Source organism: Heterodontus francisci, chromosome 7 (assembly GCF_036365525.1).
Source record: "Heterodontus francisci isolate sHetFra1 chromosome 7, sHetFra1.hap1, whole genome shotgun sequence".
NCBI lineage: Eukaryota > Metazoa > Chordata > Chondrichthyes > Heterodontiformes > Heterodontidae > Heterodontus > Heterodontus francisci.
Genome location: NC_090377.1, coordinates 53234668 through 53261193, shown reverse-complemented (window position 1 = coordinate 53261193; position 26526 = coordinate 53234668). Strand labels below are relative to the sequence as shown.

Genomic DNA, 26526 nt, shown 5'->3' with positions numbered 1-26526 from the left:
TCACAGAAGGCAGCAGCACAGGTAGAGAAGGTGGTTAGGAAGGCATATGGGATACTTGCCTTTATTAGCCGAGGCGTAGAATATAAGAGCAGGGAGGTTATGATGGAGCTGTATAAAACGCTAGTTAGGCCACAGCTGGAGTACTGAGTACACTTCTGGGCACCACACTATAAGAAGGATGTGATTGCACTGGAGAGGGTGCAGAGGAGATTCACCAGGATGTTGCCTGGGCTGGAGCATTTCAGCTATGAAAAGAGAATGCAAAGGCTAGGGTTGTTTTCCTTAGAGTAGAGAAGGCTGAGGGGGGACATGATTGAGGTATACAAAATTATGAGGGGCATTGATAGATTAGATAGGAAGAAACTTTTTTCCTTAGCAGAGGGGTCAATAACCAGAGGGCATAGATTTAAGGTAAGGGGCAGGTGGTTTAGAGGGGATTTGAGGAAAACAAATTTCACCCAGAGGGTGGTTGGAATCTGGAATACACTGCCTGAAGGGGTGGTAGAGGCAGGAACTCTCACAACATTTAAGAAGTATTTAGATGAGTACTTGAAACGCCATAGCATACAAGGCTGCGGGCCAAGTGCTGGAAAATGGGACTAGAATAGTTCAGTGCTTGATGGTTGGCACAGACACAATGGGCCAAAGGGCCTGTTTCAGTGTTGTTTAACTCTATGACTCTATGACTCTAACACTCAGATTCACCCTCATCTTTGTGCCATATCACACCCATGCCTCACAGTCACCCACCACAAATGTTGTCCTTCGCTCCTCTCCACACAATTCACACAACTTGCAGAAGAAGACAGCACAGAACTCCAGGGAGAGGCAGAGAAATGGGGCGAGATGGGCACATGCCACTCCACAGGACTTTCAAGCTTTCAAGTCAAATTGTTGCCTCTTGGAACAAGACCTCCTTCCCAGTGGACTAAGTGGGCATGCATTGTCAGTGGCCGTCAAGGTACATATCACTGGAAGCCTCCCCCCACCACCTGCCCCCTGGAATGTCAGAGTGTGGGCTTGGCACCTGGAAGCATTATGCCGCTCACCTTTCTTGCCATCCTGAGGTCCTTGAACCTCATGGGGCACTGTCTCCAAGTTCAAGGGACCACACTCCTGCTGCTCACTTCCTCAGCCACTTCCATCCATGCCTGCTTGGTTTGAGAAGCTGGCCTCTTCCTGGAATCCTTGGGAAGGATCACCTCACTGCAGTCCCTTAAATCCCGCAGCAGGACCTCCAGGTAAGAGTGAGAGACCCATGTGGTGGGGGGAGCAGCCTTCCTAGTCGTCCTTTCCATGCCGGTGGTTGTTGTAGCCTCAGGATTCCATATCCAGTTAAGCCTTTCTGACCCATGTCAGGGTCTCTTTAGTTATAAATCCTTCCTTTGACAGATTTGGCACACCACACCACTCACCCTCACCACCACCTTCTTAAGGGCTATTAGGGATGGGCAATAAATGTGGGCCTAGCCAGCAACGCCCACATCCCACAAACGAATTAACAAAAACCTTTTTGATTGGTCAGGAAACCCGGAAGCCGGATGCTATGTCACAGCTCAGTTAAAAAGCCACGCAAAGCCCGCCGCACACACCAACGAATTCCTGTCCAGCTAAGAGGCAAAAGTCCAGGGAACAGCCTTCCCAGGTCTCCTTTCCATTCCAGTGGATACTGAAGCCTCAGGAATCAGCACACAGTCCAGCCATTCTGACTCCTGCCAGAGTCCCTTTTAACTAGAAATCCTTCCTTTGACATATTTGGCATGCCATCCTGCCCGCCCTATCTGATTGGTCAGAAGTGGGATGCTAATGCTGCTCCTGAACCAAACAGGTTCCCGACACGCTACCAGTCCCCCCTCTGTAAGCAGGTCTGTTAAGATAAAATGAGACCCATTAACTCCATTTCTCTCTTCACAGATGCTGCTAGATCTACTGAGTATTTCCAGCATTTTCTGTTATTATTTCAGATTTTCAGCATATGTAGGACTTTGCTTTTGTAACAAATAGCTTGTGTGCATCAGTGATTTCACTTTATAAAATACAGTACTGCTTTATAAATGAGAATTGCTTTTGGCTAGTGACCGTTTAAAATGCCTTCAATATCTAGACCATATGATTGTTACATATTTGATGTGTTTCTGCATCCTAATGGATTCAGTACCAGTAAACTTGATGTGTTTCTGCAGGCTTCTGTTATTGAGCAGAATACTCATCTGTCAAGTATGGTGGGCAACTTTGAAAATCACTTCAATGATTTCAGTGGTAAGTGCATAGAATTATATTATAAGCATGGGTACCATTGCATTAGTTTACTTATGCTATGTGCTTCAAGTTAAATTACTTTGAACTTCAAACTTTCATAAACCACTAACAACTCAAACTCATACTAAATTCAATAAAAATTGACAACCAAAGCGTGGTGCCAATTAACACATAACTCTCAAAATGGCGCTACATATGCACAGAATCCTTTAGCCTAGAACTTCCATCCTTTCTTGGGATGGTAGTGTGATGTAGCAGCAGGGAGGGATTGGATATTGCAGCTGAGATTAGAGAAGCTTGGGCTGTTCTCCTTACAGAAGAGAAGATTGAGAGAAATTTGGAACTAGGCAAAAGAGGTGAAAGGCAAATGTCTAATACTATGAATTATTGTTGATTGTATCTGAAAGGTACTGAATAATGCTTCTAATTTCTCCCCTTTTCTCCTTGGCTCCCTTGAATGCACTATTGTTAGGGTAAGATTCCATAGGATCCATTAGCTCTCCTGTACCTTGTCCAAGCAGCTATTTCTTATTTTAACCCTGATCAGGGTATTTGGCTATAGAAGCCATCACAATTAAGCTTGATCCTATTCTCACCCAATATTTCTAAATGTTAGCATTCAAATAAGGGGGTAGTTATTTTTTTTATTTATTTATTTAGAGATACAGCACTGAAACAGGCCCTTTGGCCCACCGAGTCTGTGCTGACCAAGAACCACCCATTTATACTAACCCTACAGTAATCCCATATTCCCTACCACCTACCTACACTAGGGGCAATTTACAATGGCCAATTTACCTATCACCTACAAGTCTTTGGCGGTGGGAGGAAACCGGAGCACCCGGCGAAAACCCACACAGTCACAGGGAGAACTTGCAAACTCCGCACAGGCAGTACCCAGAATTGAACCCGGGTCCCTGGAGCTGTGAGGCTGCGGTGCTAACCACTGCACCACTGTGCCGTCCCTAGTTGTCAGCAATCTGAAGCAAGAACCGTGACTGATTTTCCTCCTGCTTATTCCAAGGTACTGAGGCTAATTTTATCATTCAACTGCTTTCCCAACTGGGGTCAAATAATATGGCACACCCCAGAAGTTGAACGCATAACTTTAATCTGTATTGCTGAGAATTATGTTAGGTTTCTCCTGTTCCACCACCATAATTTTGCGAGAGATATATTTACATGTGTAAATGCGTTTTATGTCAAAGTTATGGTGGGGAGCAGAAGATCGAAGAAAATTCTCAGAGTATATTCATGTGTCAGTATTGGGCATTGGGGAGATTTTTCCATATTGTTAAAAGTAAGTTTACTCTAGAGTTAACATTGATGCTATGTATACAGATGTGTGGTGGGGCTGTATGTTAATTAAGAGAAAGGATAATAAGTTTGACTTCTGATATTTTACTTAAAGATATACTGCATCATTCACCTGGGAATGTAGTATTGATTTTTGTGTAATTAGAAAAAATAGACTGAATTCCTATTTTCTTTCATTCAAGTTTGGCTTCTGGCAGGTTAGTCTGTAAGGGGCATTGATAGTATCTGTGAAGGGATTTTGTTAAAAAACATAGAATAAATATGGTGTGTCAATTGGGAGTTTGGAGGAGATTGTATTTTGCTTTCTCCTTCCATTCTAAAAATGTTTTTCATATATTTCTTTTACACTTGAAAAGTGGATGCAGTGACTGAAGATGAGACGCCGCAAGTCTCCACTCAGATGTTAAAACAGCAGTTTGAAAAATCGGCTCAGCCCACCCAAATGGCAACTAACACCACCAAAAAGATTAAGGTATATATTGCTGTGTTCTTGAATGTGTGCATGTTGACAGCAATGACCATTAACATTGTTTGCCTACTGGTAAAACATATAAATCCAAGAAATGACATTTGAAATGCAGAGTCTTCGTTTGCAAAAGTGGACTTTTTCTAACTTTATGTCTTGCTTTTTTCTAATTCTTTAACATTTCTTTCTCTGCTGCACATCATTATATTTTCCACTTCCCATCATCTTGTAAATATTATATCCCCTTTCATAATCTGCCCCTATGTAAAGTATTTTTTGTTCCACTAAGTCATACAATTAGGAATGAAAAGGAACCATTGTGGAGAAATTAAGGATATTTTGAAGAAAACAGAAAGGTAAGAAATCACTTTTACATCACTTGGCTTCCTTAATTATGACTACCATCAAATAATGGAATCAATCTTTAAAATCTGCAGCAGAGAAGCAACTTGAAGAAACAAAATATTATTACAAAACAGTTCCTTTTTTTGTTAAAATTGCATTGTGACACTGAAATACGTTTGGTGGAATATAATGAAGATGGTGTGTTGACATTGCATTGCATGAAAGCTGATTTAAGCAGACTTCTAAACTGCATGTTCAGAAACAGCAACAAAAACTATGCATAGTTCAACATGAATATTGACTTTTTCATTAAGACAGAGCATAACCTCCAAGAGATGCAGTGGCTTCCTGTTGTTTCTACTTCCAACATCGCCACAACAGCAGTCAAGATTTCTGAAGCTACATCATTAGGAAAAATAGACAGTACAGCTGCTTCAGTTTCTGTCAGCTCCAGTAACCATGGAAGCATGGAAGAATTCCCTCCTCCACCACCAGATTTACTAAATACACCATCAGAAATAACTTATTTTTCACAATCTCCCGAACATCCTCTTTCTTCAACAAAACAAGTCATTCCTAAGGAACTGTATTCAAAGCAAAGAAATCTTTATGAGCTAAAACGGTTGTATAAGCATATCAATCCAGGGGTGAGAAAGAACCTGGAAAAGGAATTAATGCAAGAGATCAGTGAGATTGTGACAAATGAAACTAAAAATAATGATGTCATGGGAGATGTGCAGCAGGCTAAGTATGTTTTTGAACACACCGGCCACAGCCCCCAAAAATGTATGAGCCCAGAAAGAGAGTATTTAGAATGGGATGAGATCCTTAAAGGAGAGGTACAGTCCATGCGCTGGATGTTTGAGACTCAACCATTAGATTCTATCAAGGATGAATCCCCTGACCAAAGCAATGTAAAATACATTTCGCAACAAGAAATGATAGCAGGAGGTGATGTGAAGTACACAGCATGGATGTTTGAGACACAAGCCATTGATGCACATGGTGTAAGTTCTCCAGAATCTACAGAAACCACTGGTGAGATCCCTGAATTAGCAAGAGGAGATGTCCGCACTGCCACCTGGTTGTTTGAAACACAGCCACTTGATTTAATGAATAAGATTCACCAAGAAAGTGAGCAAGCAAAAGAGACTTCTGTCACAAATGACATTACTGCTGGTGATGTTAAAACTGCCAGATATTTATTTGAAACTCAATCCCTTGATACACTTGGGCATTTGGATTCAGTGGATGAAATGAACTGCCTGCATCTGAAAACTGAAATTGAAGAAATTAAAGGAAATGTGAAGAAAACAACAAAATTGTTCGAAACTCAACCTCTCTATGTTATTAGGGATCAGTCTGGTCAAGTGCTAGAAATCAAAACTGTCAAAAGAGAGGAGATTGAAAGAGGAGATGTAAGAACTGCACTTTGGCTGTTTGAGACAAAACCTTTAGATACGATTCACAAGGATGTTTCAAGTATAAAAGTTGTATGTGGTATCTCTAGGGAGGAAGTTAATCAAGGTGGTGTGAACAGGGCTAAATGGTTGTTTGAAACACATTCCCTAGACAGCATCAAAGAACAGTCAGAAACAGACACTTCTGTCAAATATAAAGAAGAAATACAAGGCGCTGATGTTAGCAGACATTGCTGGATTTTTGAAACCCAACCATTTGACTTACTTAAAGACAATGACAATGCAAGACCTATAGAAACTGAAGAAATAATAGGAGGTGATGTGCGTTCAACAAAACACTTGTTTGAGACTATTCCTATGGATGCTTTAAAGGACAGCCCAGATGTAGCAAAGCATAAATATATGCTTGCATCTGAAGAGGAAAAAGGGGACGTGAGACACCAAACATGGATTTTTGAAACCCAACCACTTGAGATGATTGGGGAGGAGAAAGAAAAATATACAAAAACAATTCAGCTAGAAGAAATCACAAAAGGTGATGTCAGCAATTACAGACAGATGTTTGAAACAATGAATTTAAGTAACACTGATGAATCTAAAAAGATTCAAGTGGATGGTGTGGCTAGTGGTGCTGTAATGTCAAATAGAATTTTATTTGAAACAACTCCTCTATATGCTGTTCAGGATAGTGCTGGACACTATCATGAGGTTAAAACGGTGAGGAGAGAAGAAATTGTGAGGGGTGATGTTCGAACTTGTAGATGGATGTTTGAGACAACCCCTATTGATCAGTTTGATGAAAGTATTCAGAAGTTTCAAATCATCAAGGGGATATCCAAAGAAGAAATACAATCTGGTGATGTGAAGACAGCTAAGTGGCTCTTTGAAACACAGCCGCTTGATGCTATCAAATATTTTAGCAATGTAGAAGATGAAGAAATTGTAGCAAAGCAATGTGATGATGTTAAAGGAGATGTACAAATTTGCAGATGGTTGTTTGAAACACAACCAATGGATACGCTCTATGAAAAAGTCGACATTAAAAATGAAGTAGATGAGATCCAGAAAGGAGATGTAAAAACTTGTACTTGGTTATTTGAAACTCAGCCTTTAGATGCCATAAAAGATAATTCAGAAACAATTCTAACAATGCGTACAGTACAGCGGGAAGACATCCAGGGAAGTGATGTACAAATGGCCCGCTTTCTGTTTGAGACTGAACCTCTGGGAAATATACAAGGAGAGAATGAAGAATTTAGGCGGGTAACTAAGATAGATATTCAATCAGGGGATGTATCTCGCAAGAAGTGGATCTTTGAAAATAAGTCTCTTGATTCGATAAACTCCAGTTCAGAAGAGGTGTTGAAAAAGATTAGATCTATGACAGCAGAAGATATTCAGAAAGGTAATGTTATTAATTGCACTTGGCTTTTTGAAAACCATCCAATAGATGCTATAAAAGAAAATGTCGAAGAGCAAGCGATTCTCCGCAAAATCACAGATGTTCAGGGTGGGGATGTTGGTAAAGGGCGTTTTATTTTTGAGACCTATTCACTGGATCAGATTAAGGAAGAATCTTCCGAGACTACAGACCTCAAAAAATTTAGTAACGAACAAAGAGAAAAAGGAGATGTTAAAAACTACACTATGCTGTTTGAAACTCAGCCATTGTATGCCATCAAAGATAAAGAAGGATGTTATCATGAAGTAACGACTGTTCGGAAGGAGGAAGTGATTAGTGGAGATGTGCGGGGCACCAGGTGGCTGTTTGAAACTAAGCCACTAGATTTAATTAAAGAAACTGATGAAGTATATGTGATCAAAGCTGTGACACAGGAAGATATTCAAAAAGGAGACGTTACTTCTGCACGATGGAGATTTGAAACACAGCCACTGGACAAAATTGCAGATCATGAGAAAGTAATCCTGAAAACAGTTTGTGATGTGCAAGGTGGTGATGTGAGATCAAGTACTCAACTATTCGAATCAGATCTTGATCAGAAATACATTAGAACAGTGAGTGTCAGTGAAATACAGCATGGTAACGTAAGGACTGCCACTTGGCTTTTTGAATCGCATACCATTGATGAGATAAAAGGGGAAGATTCAGAATATAAAAAGATTAAGACAGTTGAACGAGAAGACGTACAAAAAGGTGACGTAAAACAGGCCATTTGGCTTTTTGAAAAGCAACCATTGGACAGCATAAAGGAAAGTAATGATACAAATGTAAAAATACTTCAAGAAGAAATTCCACAAATGGATGTCAAAACTACGACCTGGCTTTTTGAAACTACACCGTTGCACCAATTCAATGAAAGTCCAGTAGAGAGGCCAGAAATAATGGGAAAAAATATTGAAGAAACCCTTAAGTCACTTTATGACTGCAAACTTGTCCAATCCCAAGGAATCCTCATTGAAGCAGATGAGGTTGGAGATGTCAGAATGGCAAAATATCAACTTTTGAACCAAACATCCCCAAAGATACAAAAAGAACAGATTGTCAGAGGAGATCTACAAAAAATAATGATGGAATTACTAAACAAAAATGAATCTACTGAAAAGGGAATCACTATAGACTCTAATGAAAAAGGGAATGTTAATTTGACAACAGCACAGCTTTTTAAAAGGACAACAGATATTAATGTAGAAAAAGAAAAAATAATTGGTTGTGATATTCAGCAAGTTATCAACAATCTTTTAAGTTGTGACAACTCTGCAAAAAAGGGGATTCTGATTCAAGAGAGTGAGAAAGGGGATGTTAGAATGACAATTTATTCTCTTCTCAACAGAATGGATGATACCGAAGTTCAGCAAGGTGAAGTCATAAAAGGTGATATACAAGCTGCAATTGATAAGCTTATAACTATTTCTCTGAGCAGTGAACTTTCACAGAAAGTTAAAGTAAATGACACTGAAAAAGGAAATGTTCAGTTTTACACAACTTGTATTGAGTCTGGAGCATTGGATTATCTTAAACTACTTCAGCAGGGAACTGATGAAACCGCTATGGTTCAACAGAAGTCTGAGGAAATAATACATGGAGATGTTGAGGGTGCCAAACAAATGCTTAAGCAGCAGCAAATGCAAATTGAACGTACAGTTGCAGAGTCTGAAATTTTATCTGGTGATGTCCAAAATGCTGTGCTGACTTTTATGACTGAAAGGCAAAATATATCTGCCAATGTAGAAAAAGAAGAAATCATACGAGGCAATTTAAAAGCAGCTTTGAATTCACTGAACCAGGCCATAAATCAACCCACACTAGTAGAAAAGGAAGAAGTTGTACGTGGTAATTTATCTGCAACTCTAAAATCTCTTGAAGCAGCAAAATCTCAGAAAAAACATGTTGAAAAGTTTAATGTTATTCCAGGAGACATTAAAGGCAATCTAAATTCTCCAGAAAAGTCAGTAAATACCAGGGTTGAAGTAGGCGAGGAAGATATGATGCCTAGTGACGTCCACTATACTTCAAAACGTTTGGGTGAAGCAGAAAGCAAAATGAAGCAGGCTGAAAAAGAAATTATATTGAGAGCTGACCTTCAATCTTCAATGAGAAATTTATTAGAAGCAGCTTCCGAAAAGAAAGTGGAACATCGGATGAACAATAAAGGGGATGTAAACATTACTATCCAAAATCTACAGAAGTCATCAGAACAGAAGGTTCAACCTCAGGCTAGTGAAATAGGAGCCATTCAAAATACTATTAAAAACCATCAGGAAGGCCAGAAACTGATAGCTATTGCAAAGAATATTGACCATAAAGGAGGTGCACATGGTTCCATAAAATCTCTTTTAGCAATTCAAGAACAAAGTAAGATGGATATTAAAAAAAACACAATACGGACAAAATTGAATATCGAACAACATGAGGGTACTAAAAGCATTAATATGAAAGCTGATGATTCAGTGAAAAGAGATACACAAGAGGAACTTCAATATCTTTTACCACCTGATAAGCAACATCAATATAATGTATATGAAGTTATTAACAAAGACATAAAGAAGATCTCAGATGTACACAGTCCCAGGATGACATCTAAACATAGTGGTGCTCAAAGTGTACAAGCAACCAGAAGCAAGTCCATAGATAATAAATATAATACACACAAGGTAAAAGGAACCTTTGGTTCAGTTGACAGACAAATGGCTAAACAGAAGGTTACAGTCTCAACAGCTGGTCAGAACTCCTTCCAGTCTCCAAGAACTTCTGAGGTTATGGAAATACCAAATACTGAGATTTGTACAGATGTTGATACAGCAGTTACACAAGTCATGAACTCTCAACCCATTCAGGGAACAAGTATTCTTCAGGAAATTGCACAGGTATCCAATCAAACAGTTCAGACTTTTACATCACAATCAATTATGGAATATGATGTAAAAAGTAAACAGGAAATAAAAAGTAACAAAGAGTTGCATAAAACTGTTGATGACCTTAGTCAGGTAGTAAGTAAAGAACTTGTACCTACGATCATATCTGGAACTCCTTCATTTGAAAAATTAAGAATGCCTACAAGCAGGATGGATGTTAAAACTCAAACTACTAGAAAGAAAGGATTAAGCCATGTAAAAATGGACAAGAAGAGTATGCCAGTGGTTCAATTTTCAATTCCACCGCCGCCACTACTGCCACCAACTCTGCTATCTTCTGATGCTGAACTTGCTCTTCCTCCTCCTCCTCCTCCTTCATATATAGAAGAAGATGGTCAAATGTTTCCTCTCCCACCACCACCACCACCACCGCCATTAGTCCAGATAAAATCAGAGATATATGAAACTGAACTCCCTCCTTCTCCTCTTCCTCCTCCACCCCCTCCCCCTATTACTCCGATTATACCTCTTGTCCAGGAAAAGTTCGTAGCAGGACATCTTCCTCCATCTCTTTCACAGTCTGATTTAAATTTACTGCCACCAACACCATCCCTTCCCCAATCACCTTCCCAACAAAGGAAAGTCATTAATAAGACCTCAAAGTTACAGTCTTCACCAAAAATGCCAAACCTTGAATCTATCAAACCAAAAGAGCAACCGAAGAAGAACATACCATTCATTTCAAAACCAAATGTAATTATAGCAGAGGATTCCATATCATCTAAGCTAGATATTCAACAGCAGAAACATGATCCCATACAAGAGAAACAACATGAACCTGTTCAGCATTCAACATGTTCACAGGCTACACAATCACCCCTCGATCAACCAGTAATAAGGCCTGTATGCAAGCTATCGCAGAAAAAGGAAGTACAGGCTCCTTCTGCTGTTAGCAAAGCTTTTATGCCACTAGATCCTTTACCCAAAACAGAAACTGCAAAACCACAGCCTAAACCTTATACCAGAAAATTTAAAACTCCTTTAATGATAGCTGAAGAAAAATACAGGAAAGAGAGAGAAGAAATGGAAAAAAGTAAAGCAGCTAAAATGGCTTGGCCCATAAATATGGGGAAGCAAGTGGCAGCAGTATCCAAAAGCCCAAATAAAGGAGGATCTGAAAATAGTTTTACAGTGAAGCCTTCAGTTTTGCCAGAAGTCACATTGGCTGATGATCATCTGACTAGTCAGGTAATGGAAACAGAAAACATGCCTACTGTTGAAAAACATCAGATTAATCCAAAACCAAGAGTGCCCACTATTGTGGAGCATCAAGATTATCCAAAACCAGCAGAACTCACTGCTGCAGGGCATCAAGTTTATCCAAAACCAGCAGAGTCCTCTGCTTCAGGAGATCAGATATCCACAAAAACAGTGTCTTCTGTTTCTTGCTCCCAGTCAGCAGTGGAGGCTGCTTCAGAACAACTGCATCGTATATTAAAATATTCTTCCGATGGGATGAGTAATAAGGAAACGATATTTAATGCATTTAAAGATTCAGTAAAAGATATTGGCTTGGAAATGATTAAACACGACAAAGAGAGACACATAAAGGCACAAGAACAACATAGTCATCTGAAGCCTCAATCAGTTTCTCTGCCAAAATTTAAGGTTAAAACTATTCAGCTACCTAAAGGGGGTCAAATAATGCAAGAAAAAAAAGAAAGTACACTGTCATACAAAAGGGAGCAAAAACAAATTTCAAAACCAGAAGAAAATAAAAGTCAAGAGAAAACTGCCACTGAACAGTTTCAAATAAAACAAAACAACTGTCTGAATGTGGCTAAACAAGAGCAGCATAACATTATTGTTCAGCAACATAATTATTTGGGTGAATATTACCAATCAGCAACTGAAGGTAATCAGAACATTGAAAAGCCAACTGTTTCACAAACACTTGCAACAAATGTGGCACAAGATCAAGTGAAAAATAAGAAAGCGGTACAACAGCATAATCAACAATCATATACAGTTCATTTAAAAGAAACTCAGAAAGTACAACAAAAGAAGGAAAAAGGGGCCATAGACAAAGAAGTAAAGAGTGAAAAAATGCAGAAGCATCATGTTAAGGCTCAGAAAGAGGCATTTCCAACAATTCAAGGAAAACAAGATCAACAGAAAGATGACTTAGCAATGCAAGTAATTAATCAAAAGTCTTTAGGCAAACAGGCACATGTGAAGGAAATGATAATTTCAGAAAGTCAGATTGAACATAAAACTGAACAAGAGTCCTTTCAGGCAAAGGAAGAGCAAGCTTGTTATGTGAAAAATGTGGCTAGTAAGCATGGGCTGGTCCCTGCTTACATAAAACAGGAGAACAAAGAAAGTAGAAATACTGCTGTGCATGAAAAGGAATTTGATAAAGGTGTGACAAGTCATTATGAAGAAATTAGTGATAGTTACCGAAAGCGTGAGGAACTGCAAAACATTTTATTCAGACTGATTCAGTTTGAAAAAGAGAATGACAGCATAGATATAAATGCAATAAAAGCCTTTTTGGAAAAGGTTCCTAAATGGCTTACAGATGGCTATGGATTCCCAATGAAGGTTATCAAAGGGAATGATTTGCAAAAGATGAAAAACGAACTAACACAAATTAAACAGAAAGCATTACTAAAGCTTGCATATTTTGATGAATCAATACAAAAAGCATTGATTTCTATATCCGGTTTAAAACCTGGAAAAGAAACATTTGGTTGTAGTTCACCATCACAGAAGATATCCAAGATAAGCATTGGTTCTTGCAAATTAGATAAATTAGGAAAAAACAATGTAGAAGAACAAGCATGTGAAAGTAGAAAAGAACAGCTGAGTGAAATTAGGTTTGCAGAGCAGAGAACCCAGTCGCCAGCAAAAAGAATGTCATCACCATCCCCTTCTTACATAACTATTGAGTCTACAGCAAGGCGCACAGAATCACCTCTTAGAACTATTCCCTCTCCACCACTTTCTCAGAAAGCATACAGTACACCATCCCCAGTCCAACGGGAAACTACACTAACACCTCCACTACCAATCCGCAGCTCTGAGATGCCAACATCCAGAATTCGCACCTCTTCAACATCACCGTCTCCACCAAGAGGTAAACGTTATGATCAGCTTGCCAAACTTAAAGATACTACAGCAAAACTGTCACATGGAATTTCACAATCTACGCAGCCTACACATGTTCAGGTAGCAGAAAAAAGGTCAGAAATTATTCCATCACCAGCAACTCTTCGACGTCAGTTAAAGATTGACACGCCAGTTACAGATATATTACCTAAACACGAATCTCCTGTAATGTCTGTTACGGTTAGGGATATAACAGAAATGTTTGAAGAGGCTAGAAGGTCAGAAGAAAATAAAGTGTATATGCGTAAGGATCCCATAGACATTCCAGAACGTTTGGGCTCTGACACAGAGGAGTCTGAGGCTGCTGTTAGCAAGCAGAAAGGTCAGATGCCGAAAGTAGATCTTTCAGAACTTGTTCATAAATTTGAAGTGCCAGATCAAACAATTTATTTTCAAAAGGACCCAGACATAATTACTGAAAGATTAGAAAGTGATGGTGAAGAAGACCTATTTGGGAAAAAAACTGTGTTTCAGGAAATCCCAACTTTTGATATAAAATCTGTCAAGCCTGTGTTTGAAAGCTCTGGGCAAACTACTAGTCCTATAAAACATGAATATCTCCAGGGAGGTGGAAAACCTTTGAAAAAATCTAAATATTCTCAGAAAGTGAAGGAAGGAATTAAGGCATCAACACAATCCATGCTATATCCTGAAGCGATTAACAAGCAGTTTGCACACGTGGATGAGTTTGAAACTGAAGCAACTGGCTCCCGAACTAGAATTCAGCACTCTGAAATGTTTTCAGGCATTGATTCCAGGCATGCACCACCAACCTATGACGATGTAATTTCAGGACAGATATTAGATATATCAGCTGATAATACACCAGAAGAATTGCTGAAGAATTTTCAAAAGACATGGCAGGAAAGTGAACGTGTCTTCAGGAGTCTTGGCTACGAAATCTCAGACACCAGTGAAACTAGGTGGCAAGAAGATATACTTCATGAAGATATGGCTTTGACTGGTAATCTGCATGAAAAGCATGAAGATTAAACTTAAGCAATTAAATTAACAAACACAATATCATACATATATTTATATCATAAAAACTATAATGGAAATAATACTAATCTATTTTTTCTTCATTGATTTGCTGCTTTATTTCACACTCATCACACTTTTCTTGTGATGAATCTGAACATTGATACTATTACTGAACTAAAACAAATGAGATTTCTTAGTTAATAACATTGGGGTAAGAATGCTATAGGATAAATATTTCCACTAGTAAGGCTAACTTGACAACTGAGTGGCAAACTCAACAAGTTACAATGCTGTAAGAAATCTCTCTTGGTTGGGAATGCTATAGAGTGCTTTCGGAGCAGTGGACAATGGGCTGGATTTTGCGTGGGGCGGATGGGAGCTGGCCACCAACGTAAAAGTTGATGGCGAACCCGCTTCTGCCCGGCCCGCATTTTACAGGCCGGCAGCTCTTAGTCCCAGCAGCGACACTGGGAGCAGTGGCCACTGCTGGGTCTGCAGCCCAGCCAAGGACATGGAGCCAGGAGTCTAGGTAAATTAGGGTTGCCTCGCCGGGCTGATTGGTCGGGCCCTGGCGAGGCAAGGATGGTCATTTGGGGGGAAAGGGGGATGTTTCAGGTCCTGGGGATAGTTGGGGAAGTGGGGGTGGCCTTCAATCGGGCACCTTGTGCCCGTTGTCTGGGCCCCCTCCACCCAGTGCGCTGAGAGGCCACCAGGTTTCACTGGGCGGCCTTTTACATCTCCAGGTCGCCCGATTGCCACGGGTAAAATCCCCATGGAAGCAGGCAAAGGCCCTTAAGTGGCAGCCTAGGACGTTTAAAGAGATTAGACTGAAGCTTCCCATTTTTCATGCTTCGGGAAACATTGAAACATAGAAAATAGGAGCAGGAGTAGGCCATTCAGCCTTTCAAGCCTGCTCTGCCATTCATTATGATCATGGCTGATCATCCAACTCAGTAACCTGTTCCCACTTTCGCCCCATACCCTTTGATCTCTTTAGACACAAGAGCTATATCTAACTCCTTCTTGAAAACATACAATGTTTTGGTCTCAACTGCTTTCTGTGATAACGAATGCCACAGGCTCACCACTCTCTGGGTGAAGAAATTTCTCCTCATCTCAGTCCTGAAAGGTTTATCCCGTATCCTTAGACTGTGACCCCTGGTTCTGTACTCCCCCACCATTAGGAACATCCTTCTTGCATCTACCCTGAACAGTCCTGTTAGAATTTTATAGGTTTCTATGAGATCCTCCCCCTCACTCTTCTGAACTCCAGCAAATATAAACCCAACCAACTCAATCTCTCCTCATACGTCAGATCCGCCATCCCAGGAATCAGTCTGGTAAACCTTCGCTGCACTCCCTCTATAGCAAGAACATCCTTCCTCAGATAAGGAGACCAGAACTGCACACCATATTCCAGGTGTGGTCTCACCAAGGCCCTGTATAATTGCAGCAAGACATCCCTGCTCCTGTACTCGAATCCTCTCGCTATGAATGCCAACATACCATTTGCCTTTTTTACCGCCTGTTGCACCTGCATGCTTACCTTCAGCAACTGGTGTACGAGAACACCCAGGTCTTGCTGCATATTCCCCTCTCTCAGGTTATAACCATTCAGGTAATAGTCTGCCTTCCTGTTTTTGCTACCAAAGTGTATAACCTCACATTTATCCACATTGTACTGCATCTGCCATGCATTAGCCCACTCACTCAACTTGTCCAAATCACCCTGAAGCCTCTCTGCATCCTCCTCACAACTCACCCTCCCACCCAGTTTTGTGTCATCTGCAAATTTGGTAATATTACATTTGGTTCCCTCATCTAAATCATTAATATATATTGTGAATAGCTGGGGTCTTAACACCGATCCCCACTAGTCACTGCCTGCCATTCAGAAAAAGACCCATTTATCCCTACTCTTTGTTTCCTGTCTGCCAACCAATTTTCTATCCATCGCAATACACTACCCCCAATCCCATGCACTTTAATTTTACATGCTAATCTGTTATATGGGACTTTGTCAAAAGCCTTCTGAAAGTCCAAATAAACCACATCCACTGGCTCCCCCTCACCAACTCCGCTAGTTACATCCTCGAAGAATTCTAGTAGATTTGTCAAGCATAATTTCCCTTTCGTAAATCCATGCTGACTCTGCCCGATTCTACCACTGTTCTCTAAATGCTCTGCTATAAAATCTTTGATAATGGACTCTAGAATTTTCCCCACTACCGACATCAGGCTGACTGGTCTATAATTCCCTGCTCTCTCTCTACCTCCCTTTTTAAATAGTGGGGTTACATTAGCTACCCTCCAATCTGTAGGAACTGTTCCAGAGTCTATAGAATCTTGGAAGATGACCACCAATGCATCCACTATTTCTAGGGCCACTACCTTAAGTACTCTGGGATGTAGATTATCAGGCCCTGGGGATTTATTGCCCTTCAGTCCCATCAATTTCCCCAACACCATTTCTCTACTAATACTGATTTTCTTCAGTTCCTCCCTCTCACTAAGTCCTGTGTTCCCCAACATTTCTGCTATGATATTTGTGTCCTCCTTTGTGAAGACAGAACCAAAGCATGCACTTAGTTGGTCAGCCATTTCTTTGTTCCCCATAATAAATTCCCTGTTTCTGACTGTAAGGGACCTACATTTGTCTTCACTAATCTTTTTCTCTTCACATACCTATAGAAACTTTTACAGTCAATTTTTATGTTCCCCGCAAGCTTGCTCTCGTACTCTATTTTCCCCTTCTTAATCAATCCCTTGGTCCTCCTTTGCTGAATTCTAAACTGCTCCCAATCCTCAGGTCTGTTGTTTTTTCTGGCAAATTTATATGCATCTTCCTTGGATCTAAGAGGAAAAAGATAGGTAGAGAAGAACAAGAATGAAATTATGGCAAGTAGGGAGGGTGAGAATGAGGACAGAAGGAAAGATGGGGCTAAGCATGGTGGGAAGAGTGGAAAGGCTTGAACTTTTGTGTATTGGGGAGAATTTGTGTAAAAGGGTTTCACTTTTTGTGTTGACAGGATTTCGCATTTTATGTGTGAAAAGTATAAAGTTATATGTGGGCAGTCTCACTTTTTGGTCTATGTGGGTATCATAAGTTTTATGTATGGGGGTTTGAATCTTTGTCTATGAAAGTATTTGAATCTGCTACCAACTGGCACTCATATATTTCTATGTAATCATCTAGCCTACTCACTGATTTTTCAACAGATCAAAAAGATTGGACATTCCTGTCTTATCTTATATGAAAATAAAATGTTTGATGGGCTACTGCCAATGCTGAAGTCTGTATGAGGTTGTAGCTTACATTGTAACTGTATGATCTACTCTTCATATTGGGGAGGTTTGTACAATAAAGGCAGAATGGTGAGTAAAAAATAGCCAACAAAGATGGAGAGGAATGAAAATGTGAGGAGTTTGACCTGAAAGAAAACTGCACTGAGAAGAACAAGGTTATTTTAATTAGAGGTGCACAGTTTAAGGGGGTACATGACATTAAATTCTTGACGAAGTTGGAGAATAAAAATAGCAAGATGATTATTTAACTGTAAGTGACAGATGGCATAAATATAAAATTAACAACCCAAAACAAGTATAAAAGTTATTATTTTTTCACAGAATAGTGGATTTGTCAGGGTTAATTTTGTGAATTAGCTGGACAGAAAATCACAGGGAATACATGCTTGAATTCCCAAAATGTTCTCCTCGTAGGCAAAGGTTCACATGAGGGGTGCAAATTTTGTAAAATTATCACTTTAGGTATCGAGTCAGAAGCTAAAGTAGTTAATGCAGTATCAATTAACACCTTTGAAAAAATTGGATAAGCATCCAGTTAAGAACAGGTTTGAGAGTTAATATAGATAGAGGTGATCAAATGCTCCATGGAACATGATGGATTCTGAACAGCTGGAACCATATGAATTTGGTCCTGAGAAAGGCCAGAAATGAATAGTCTACAGTATAAATTTAGAAGTGTTTTGTTCAGTTTTTGAGGAATATTTTCTTGGGATGAGTTGGTTAGTATCAAAGAATGGGCTTAGATTGAATGGCCTCTTTTTGTTCCTTGGGTTCTTAAGTGCTATGCTGACAGGGGGGAAAATATAGAATAAGTTGAAAGAAGCTGATTATCAGCTGGCAAATTTAGCAATTGTAGGTTGGGCTAAAGTTCGAATGGTTGAGGAATAGTCCTCCTGTTGAGGCACTTAATGCCTGTAAATCTATTGATGTAAACATATTTTCCAGGAAACTTTTCAGAGGTTCACCCACTTGGCCACTGTAACATCAATGGACAATTGGCTGAAACTCCAGATAGATCCAAAATCTCCACCAAAAATTGGGAGAACACCAGATGAAATTTCCAGAGAATGGTTCCGAAAATTTCTGAGCTAGGGGAAGGCATAAGTCTGCAATTACACTTTTGTGAAGCCAAGAATTTCTGATCGAACCAACGTATGCTGAGGTTCTAATAAAGAAATGTGCTGACATAAATTCCATTCAGTTGCAGGGAGCATTGAAGAAGTGTTTACTGTCTCAGTGCCAGCCACATATAAATGACAGAGTTGATTAGATTAGATTAGATATACAGCACTGAAACAGGCCCTTCGGCCCACCGAGTCTGTGCCGACCATCAACCACCCATTTATGCTAATCCTACACTAATCCCACATTCCTACCAATCATCCCCACCTGCCCCTATATTTCCCTACCACCTACCTATACTAGTGACAATTTATAATGGCCAATTTACCTACCAACCTGCAAGTCTTTTTGCTTGTGGGAGGAAACCGGAGCACCCGGAGGAAACCCACGCAGACACAGGGAGAACTTGCAAACTCCACACAGGCAGAACCCAGAATCGAACTCGGGTCCCTGGAGCTGTGAGGCTGCGGTGCTAACCACTGCGCCACTGTTAGGATGGGATGACATCATTCATCTTAAATTCTGACTTCCATCTTCCTATCTGTCCTTGAAATTGTTTTCCACTGTTTTTTTTTTTGAGCAGAAGTACTTGGTTAAAGGGACATAGCACAACTAAGTTTACTTGTGGAGACTTTTGGCTATGTCTTGGGACTCTGTAGGTATTGGGGGGAAAGATCACTCACTCTCAGGATGTCTTCTCCTACATTCTGCACAGTATTGTTAACTTTGGTACGCTTGAGCAGTATTCTTTCTTAATCAGCTGCTTTGTGGATCTTTTAGTGAAACTAATGAACATTAAAGAGATTGAAGAAGACTTAGAAGCATTAAAAATAAGAAGTGTATGTTCTCATGAACACACCATAGGCCCAGAAATTCCCACATCTTTATCCCTACCTGTCAAGCCAAAGTGAAAACTAATTATGGACATTGCATCCAGACATTGACATATTCTCCTCTTGTGGATTGGTGTTCCCTGGCATGGTATTCTATCTTCGCCTGCAGGATAAATATATTGTGTAAATTAGCTGTTGCAGTCTCTAGATCCAGGAGTCACAACCAGTCAGGATTTGTAGAATTGATGATAGTAATGATAGATGTAAGAAACCAAGAGAGACTTCAGTGTGCTAGCATGTATTACAGGATGTGAGATGCTTAATATGAGTATTGCTGAGTGACGTTGCTTCTGGGTCAAGCACTATGATGCCATATGACACTCTAAAGGGGAATGCCTGACTATTCTTGGGAATATCCATGAGCTTCTCTGTGTATCAGTTATCTGGCTTGTTATTCATAAGAAAACACTCAAACCTTTGCAGGTATAGTGAGGACACTAAACTTCTTCTGACACTGCAAAGGGCTGCTTTGGCTTGTGGAGGACCCACTTACAGCCAACAGTTGCAAATTTCCACATGGCAGGTGCTGCTGCCTATGATTGCTTCTTCCTTGATAATCCAAAAATGACATCCCTCTGTTCTCTGATGTGTGTCAGCAACCTCAGAAAAGTTACATGCTCATCTTTTTTCTTTAGTTATCAGCTTTGACTCAGTTGGAATACGCTCATCCCTGAGTCAGAAGGTTGTAGATTCAAACCACAGTCCAGAACTTGAGTGTAATCTAGGCTGATAGTTCAGTGCAGTACTGAGAGAACCCTGCACTGTCAGAGGTGTTGTCTTTCAGATACAACATTATACTGAGGCCCGTTGGCCCTCAGAGGTGTGTGCAAAATATGCTATGATACTAATTGAAGAAGAGCAGGGGAGTTCCCTTCCCACTCTAGTATGCTAGCTGATATTTATCCTTAAACCAACATAATTTTTTTTTAAAATCTGGTCATGTATCGCATTTCTGTTGCTTGCAAGTTGACTGCCTTGTTGCCTTACAGGAAAACAGTGACACACTTCAAAAGTATTTCATTGGTTGTAAAGTGCTTGGGGAAATCCTTTGGTCATGAAAGGTGCTATATAAATGTAAATTATTTCTTTCTTTAGCTCCAACCATTTTACTTCCACTTCCAAGAGCCTGCTCAATCCTTTAAATACAGTTGTGTCTTTGCTTCGCCCTTCCCAAATTTTCTCGGGTCCCTGGTATGTTGGAATCCTTGCTGGAAGGATAACGGCCTTTATCCTGACAATATTATTTAAATTTGCTGATCCCAGGATTTCTCACTAGGTCAGCCTCCTCCAATATTGACTAGCATAGTTCCAACCTCACTGCACTTATGTCACTGCATTGGGGACCCAGGAATTTCCAGGTCTGTGTGCATATGAAACATACTTCCATGTTATGATCTACTCTGAGAACGCAAGATTGATCTGTTGTTGGCAATACAGTACATTGGTTTAATTCATAACTAAGAAATATTTTCGAAGGTCTTGATACTATATTTTAGGAAAATACAGATCTTTTACAAGGTGAATAATCGATAAAATACAATGAGATTTTAAAAGCTACTGCCTACATCTTGCAATCTAATGTTGGTATTAAGTTAGAAACATTAGCTAGATTTTCTGTTCACTGACTATGCAATGGGTGAAGCATGACCATAACTCATTTTTGCTTCACATTTATTTGCTGCACAAATTTACTTTTATTGACAATAACGATAAATTGCAGATAATTGCCCAACTGTTCAAAACTAATTTTAGATCACTAATTGCATGACAGTTCACAATTCTTGCACCACCATATATGAACGTAGGAATGTTCAGAAGGGGAAATAAAAACTCTAAACCATCTGGCCAGTACTAAACTTCAAAATATATGGAACTGAATTTTACATCCCCTGTTTCCTCCTCCCTTCCTCACCATCCCCCCCCCCCCCCCCGCCCACCCCACCCACTTTGGGTGCAGTTCAGGTAAGGCGGACTCCACCTGTTGTGACTTGAACCTGCTTGGATTCCTGGGATATGATGAGAAGTATTGCCCCAGTGTTTCTGCAGATTTTGGCAGGGTTCTGCACCTAGGATTAGGATGGTGGCTTAAGAGGTCTGTAGAAGTGCTAATGGTCAACAAATGTGGGGTCTTCTACTTGCTGTCCAAAATCTGTGTCAAAGGCTCCACATGCCTTTTCACTCTCCTTTGCACTTGGAAACTGCGCATTTACCAGATGTATAGGAGAATAAAATAGTCCCTATGATATTCTCATGACTTTTGTAAGAACAGAACAAGATTGTTGATTGCATTTCAATATTACAATTTTCACTAACTTGAGTGCAATTACATTTAACTGACAATATTATATTTAACTGAATTCTTATTCAGATATTAATATTTCTGACTATGGATAATTTCTGTGAAAATCACAAAAGGATTGGGTATTTTCAGAGTAATAATTAATAAATAATTGCACTTACGAGTAAAATAGGATAAAAAATCAATGTTGAATTCTTACTTTCTACGTTAATAAAATTTGGAATCTTTTTCATAACATCTTAACATTCTTATTACTAAATATTTTAATCAAAGGAATAAAATCCAAATTTTACAATTTTTACCTTTGAGATGTTCACTGGAAAGGTTCAATAGATTTTTGTATGGATGCAACAGTATTTAATTATTGGACATATAAACTAACACCATTTCAAAAAGAATACAGAATTAGAAAGAAGAGGTAAGAGCCATTGTAACATGTTTTTTGTTGTCTTAGAAAATACAGGTTCTTTCCAGGGAGACCTGCGCAATTTGCCGAAAGATAGTATATCCCATGGAAAGTCTGACAGCAGACAAGCAAATCTTTCATAAGTCCTGTTTCCGTTGCCACCACTGTAACAATAAATTAAGGTAGGAGATATTTCAAATGTACAAGTAAGTTCCTTAAAAAATTATAGTATCTATTTCTTACATTTCATAGAATTATAGTATCTACTCCACAATATGTTAAATATAATTTTTTCAGGATTAGTGCTTCAAAGTAGGCATAATAATGTTTTTACAGTATTTGTTGATAGATAGATTTTGAGATTAGTGTTTGACATTACCCTTTTTGAGGAAACAAGATGGGCTGAATTTTCAAGTTGGGGGCAGGTAATGTAAGCTGGGACGGTTTCCGGGTTGTGAACCCGCCCCCAATGGGAAACAGAAATGATGAATGATATCCACGGGGGTGCCCCTTTAAGAGTTTACCATCCAATTAGTGGCTGCGGGGGCTGGAATGGAGGCAGGACTGTTCAAGTGAAGGCGCAATTTTAACAGACTATGGCAGCTATTGTTGTTAACTCCAAGATGTTCCAGGAGAGCCAGAGGCCTGGAATCTGGAGCAGGGCTGCTCCTCATTTCTTTGATGCAGACCTTGAAGCTATGTTGGAAGCAGTGCAGGAGAGGAGGGAGATCCTCTTCCCGGAGGGTAGCAGGAGGATGCCACCCGCACATAGGCCTGGCAGGACATCGCTGCAATTGTGAGCGGCAGAAGTGTCACCTGGAGATCCTGGATCCAATGCCAGAAATGGTTCAATTGCCTCATATGCTCTGGCAAGGTGAGTGCCATCCCCAACCCTCAGGGCAAGTCCCTGATGGTTCACCCTCCAGCAGTTTTACCTGCTGAGGAGTCCCTGGGTGTATTCTGCCCTGAACATGGGAGGAGTGCGTGCCCAGGATACTTAATGATACTCCCTCAGAATGGGTCAGAGCCATAGTGCTGCTGAGGACCTGTCACCACTAAGACATGCAGCTCCTCATGAACAGTAGCAGGTGACATTGACCATATAGGACAGCAGTGCCTTATCTCGCTCTCTTTTGTCCTTGCAAGAGAAGTGGGCACACAATGTGTGGGAAAAGGCCTAAATGGGAGGTGTTGGCCCCTGCATTCAAGTGATAACACCCATGTAAGGTGGAGTGATGGAAATAGTTAGGATCATTGATCAGGAGGAAGTCAGCCCTGGCAAAATGGGCATTCATGGTGGAGATGGTGATTACAGAGGGCAATGCATTCATTAACGGGGTGCACTACACTCTCCCACATCTGACAGCATGCCAAAAACTGAATTGCCCTGGGAAGCCTCAGCACTGCTCTGTGAGGCTAGCGATCATGATCTTTCCTTATGTCTCCCACAGGTACAGGCGTCTATCCAGAGAGACCTTCTCCCTTATAAACAGCGGCACAAGAGCAACAGTGAGATACAGAAAAAGCACCATCACACCTTACAAGTGTACCATCCACCAGCACAGATACTCTCACCTCAGTGGGTCCTTATGTGCGGTTACGGAGTGTGTCACTGGGTGAGGAGCATGGCACCAGTGGGCAGTGCTCAGCTGAGCAGAGATGTAGGACCTCAGGAGTCACAAGAAAGGAGGCTCGACCTAGAACAGCAGCAGGAGATGTCATAGAGTCATAGAGTCATTACAGCACAGAATGAGGCCATTCGGCCCATCGAGTCCATGCCAGTTCTCTGCAGAACAATCCAATCAATCCCATTTCCCTGCTTAATCCTCGTAGCCCTGCAAATTTATTTTCCTCCACATCCAATTTCATTTTGAAATCATTCATCTTCTTTGCTTCCACCATCCTCATAGGCAGTGAGCTCCAGGTCTTTACCAATCACTGTGTAAAGAAGTTTTTCCTCACATCCCCTCTGCATCGCTTGCCCAAATCCTTAAATCTGTGTCCCGTAGTCTTTGTGCCATCAGCTAATGGGAACAGCTTTTCTTCGTCTACCTGATTTAAAGCTGCTATAACCTTACACAGCTTTATCAAATCTCCCCTCAATCTCCTTTGTTCCAAGGAGAACAACCCCAGCTTCTCCATCCTAACCTTGTATTAAATTCCCTCATCCATGCAGCCATTACGGTAAATCTCCTCTGCACCTTCTCAAGGACCCTCACATCCTTCCTAAAGTGTGGTGACCAGAACTGGACACAATACTCAAGTTGTGGCCCAACAAGAGGTTTATAAACACACAGCTTCCTGCATTTGTACTCAATGCCTCTATTATGAAGCCCATATGCTTTGCTAACCACACTGTCAATGTGTCCTGCCATTGTCAAAGATCCATGCACATGAACCCCCAGATTCCTCTGCCCTGCACACTCTTTAGAACAGTGCCATTACCTATATACTGCCTCTCCCTATCCCTTCTGCCATAGTGTAGCACCTTACACTTCTCTGTATTAAATTCCATCTGCCTATTGTCTGCCCATTCTGTTAGCCTATCTATGTCCTGTTGCATCCTCACTGTCTGCCACACCTTCAAGTTTGGTATTATCAGCAAATTTTTAAATTTCACTCTGTATTCCAATATTCAAGTCATATATATATAAAGCAGTGGTCCTAGCACTGATTCTTGTGGAACACCACTCCACCATCCTCCAGTCTAAAAAAAACCCATTTACCATGACTCGCTGTTTTCTATCCTTAAACCAATATTTTATCCAAGCTGACACTGACCCTCCTATTAAATGAGCTTCAGTTTTGTTAGTCACCCTTTTATGTGGTACTTTGTCAAAGGCTTTCTTAAAATCCATATAGACAACGTTCACTGCATTCCTTCATTAACCTTCTCTGTTACTTCAACAAAAAATTCAATTAGCTTAGTCAAATACAATCTTCCTTTTATAAATCCATGTTGGCCCTCCTTAATTAACTCAAACCTCTCCAAGTTTGTGCTAATTTTTGTCCTGATTATTGTTTTGCAAACCTTATCCACCACTGATGTTAAACTTACCGGCCTGTAGATACTAGGAATGTCTTTCCACCCTTTCTTAAACAAGGGTGTCACATTTTCCACTCTGGCAGTCATATCCCTGTATCTAGGCAAGATTGGAAGATTATGGCAAGCCCTTCCATTATCTCCACTCCCACTTTCTTTTGCAACCTGGAATGCAAGCCTTCTGGACAAGCATAGTAAGCCTTTCGAGTACATCCTTGCTATCAATTTTAACCCCAGCTATTGCCTCTACCATCTCATAAGAAAATAGGAGCAGGAGTAGGCCATTCAGTCGCTCGGGCTTACTCCACTATTCAATAAGATCATGGCTGATCTGATTGTGGCCTGAACTCCACCTTCCTGCTTGCCTCCATAACACTTTACTCCCTTGTCAATCAAAAATCTGTCTAACTCAGCCTTGAATATATTCAGTGACTCAGCCTCCACTGCTCACTGGGGAATAGAATTACAAACACTAACTACTCTCTGAGAGAAGAAATTCCTCCTTATCTCCATCTTTAAATGGGAGACTCCTTAATTTGAAACTGTGCCCCTTAGTTCTGGATTCCCCACGAGGGGAAACATCCTCTCAGCATCTATTCTGTTAAGCCCCCTCAGAATCTTATAAGCATCAATAAGATCTCAATCTTCTAAACTCCCATGAGTATAGGCCCAACCTGCTCAACCTTTCCTCATAGGACAAACCCCTCATCCCAGGAATCAGCCTAGTGAACCTTCTCTGAACTATTTCCAATGTATATATGTTCCTCCTTAAATAAGGTGACCAAAACTGTACATAGTACTGTAGGTGCAGTCTCACCAGTGCCCTGTACAGTTGTAGCAAGACTTCCTTACTTTTATACTCCATCTCCCTTGCAATAAAGACCAACATCTCATTTGCACTCCTAATTACTTGCTGTCTCTGCATGCTGACTTTTTATGATTTATGTACAAGGACACCCTCTGTACTACAGCATTCTGCCGTATCTTTCCATTTAAATAATATTCTGCTTTTCTCCTTCACTTTTTCTCACATTATGGGAGGAATCTTATGCTGGTGGCAGGGGTCTCAACGTTGGGGAAACAACGCCAAGATCCCCATGTTGCCTGTTTTCCAGAAGGCCTGCTGAATTTAGTGCCAATCAGGCACTTAAGTGGTCAGCGGCAGGCCTTCCATAGGATT

The 26526-nt window shown here is 40.4% G+C and overlaps 1 protein-coding gene across 1 annotated transcript in view; it reads left to right on the top strand.

Moving 5' to 3' along the window:
* LOC137371989 (xin actin-binding repeat-containing protein 2-like) overlaps positions 1 to 26526 on the top strand; it is a 129165-nt gene that overhangs the window by 95844 nt on the left and 6795 nt on the right. Inside the window, exons 6-11 of the mRNA XM_068035206.1 lie at positions 1863 to 1865; positions 2184 to 2259; positions 3933 to 4048; positions 4702 to 11430; positions 11518 to 14257; positions 22352 to 22485. Coding sequence (XP_067891307.1) covers positions 1863 to 1865; positions 2184 to 2259; positions 3933 to 4048; positions 4702 to 11430; positions 11518 to 14257; positions 22352 to 22446 — 9759 coding nt within the window. The 3' untranslated portion in view covers positions 22447 to 22485. The remainder of the gene's footprint in view (positions 1 to 1862; positions 1866 to 2183; positions 2260 to 3932; positions 4049 to 4701; positions 11431 to 11517; positions 14258 to 22351; positions 22486 to 26526) is intronic.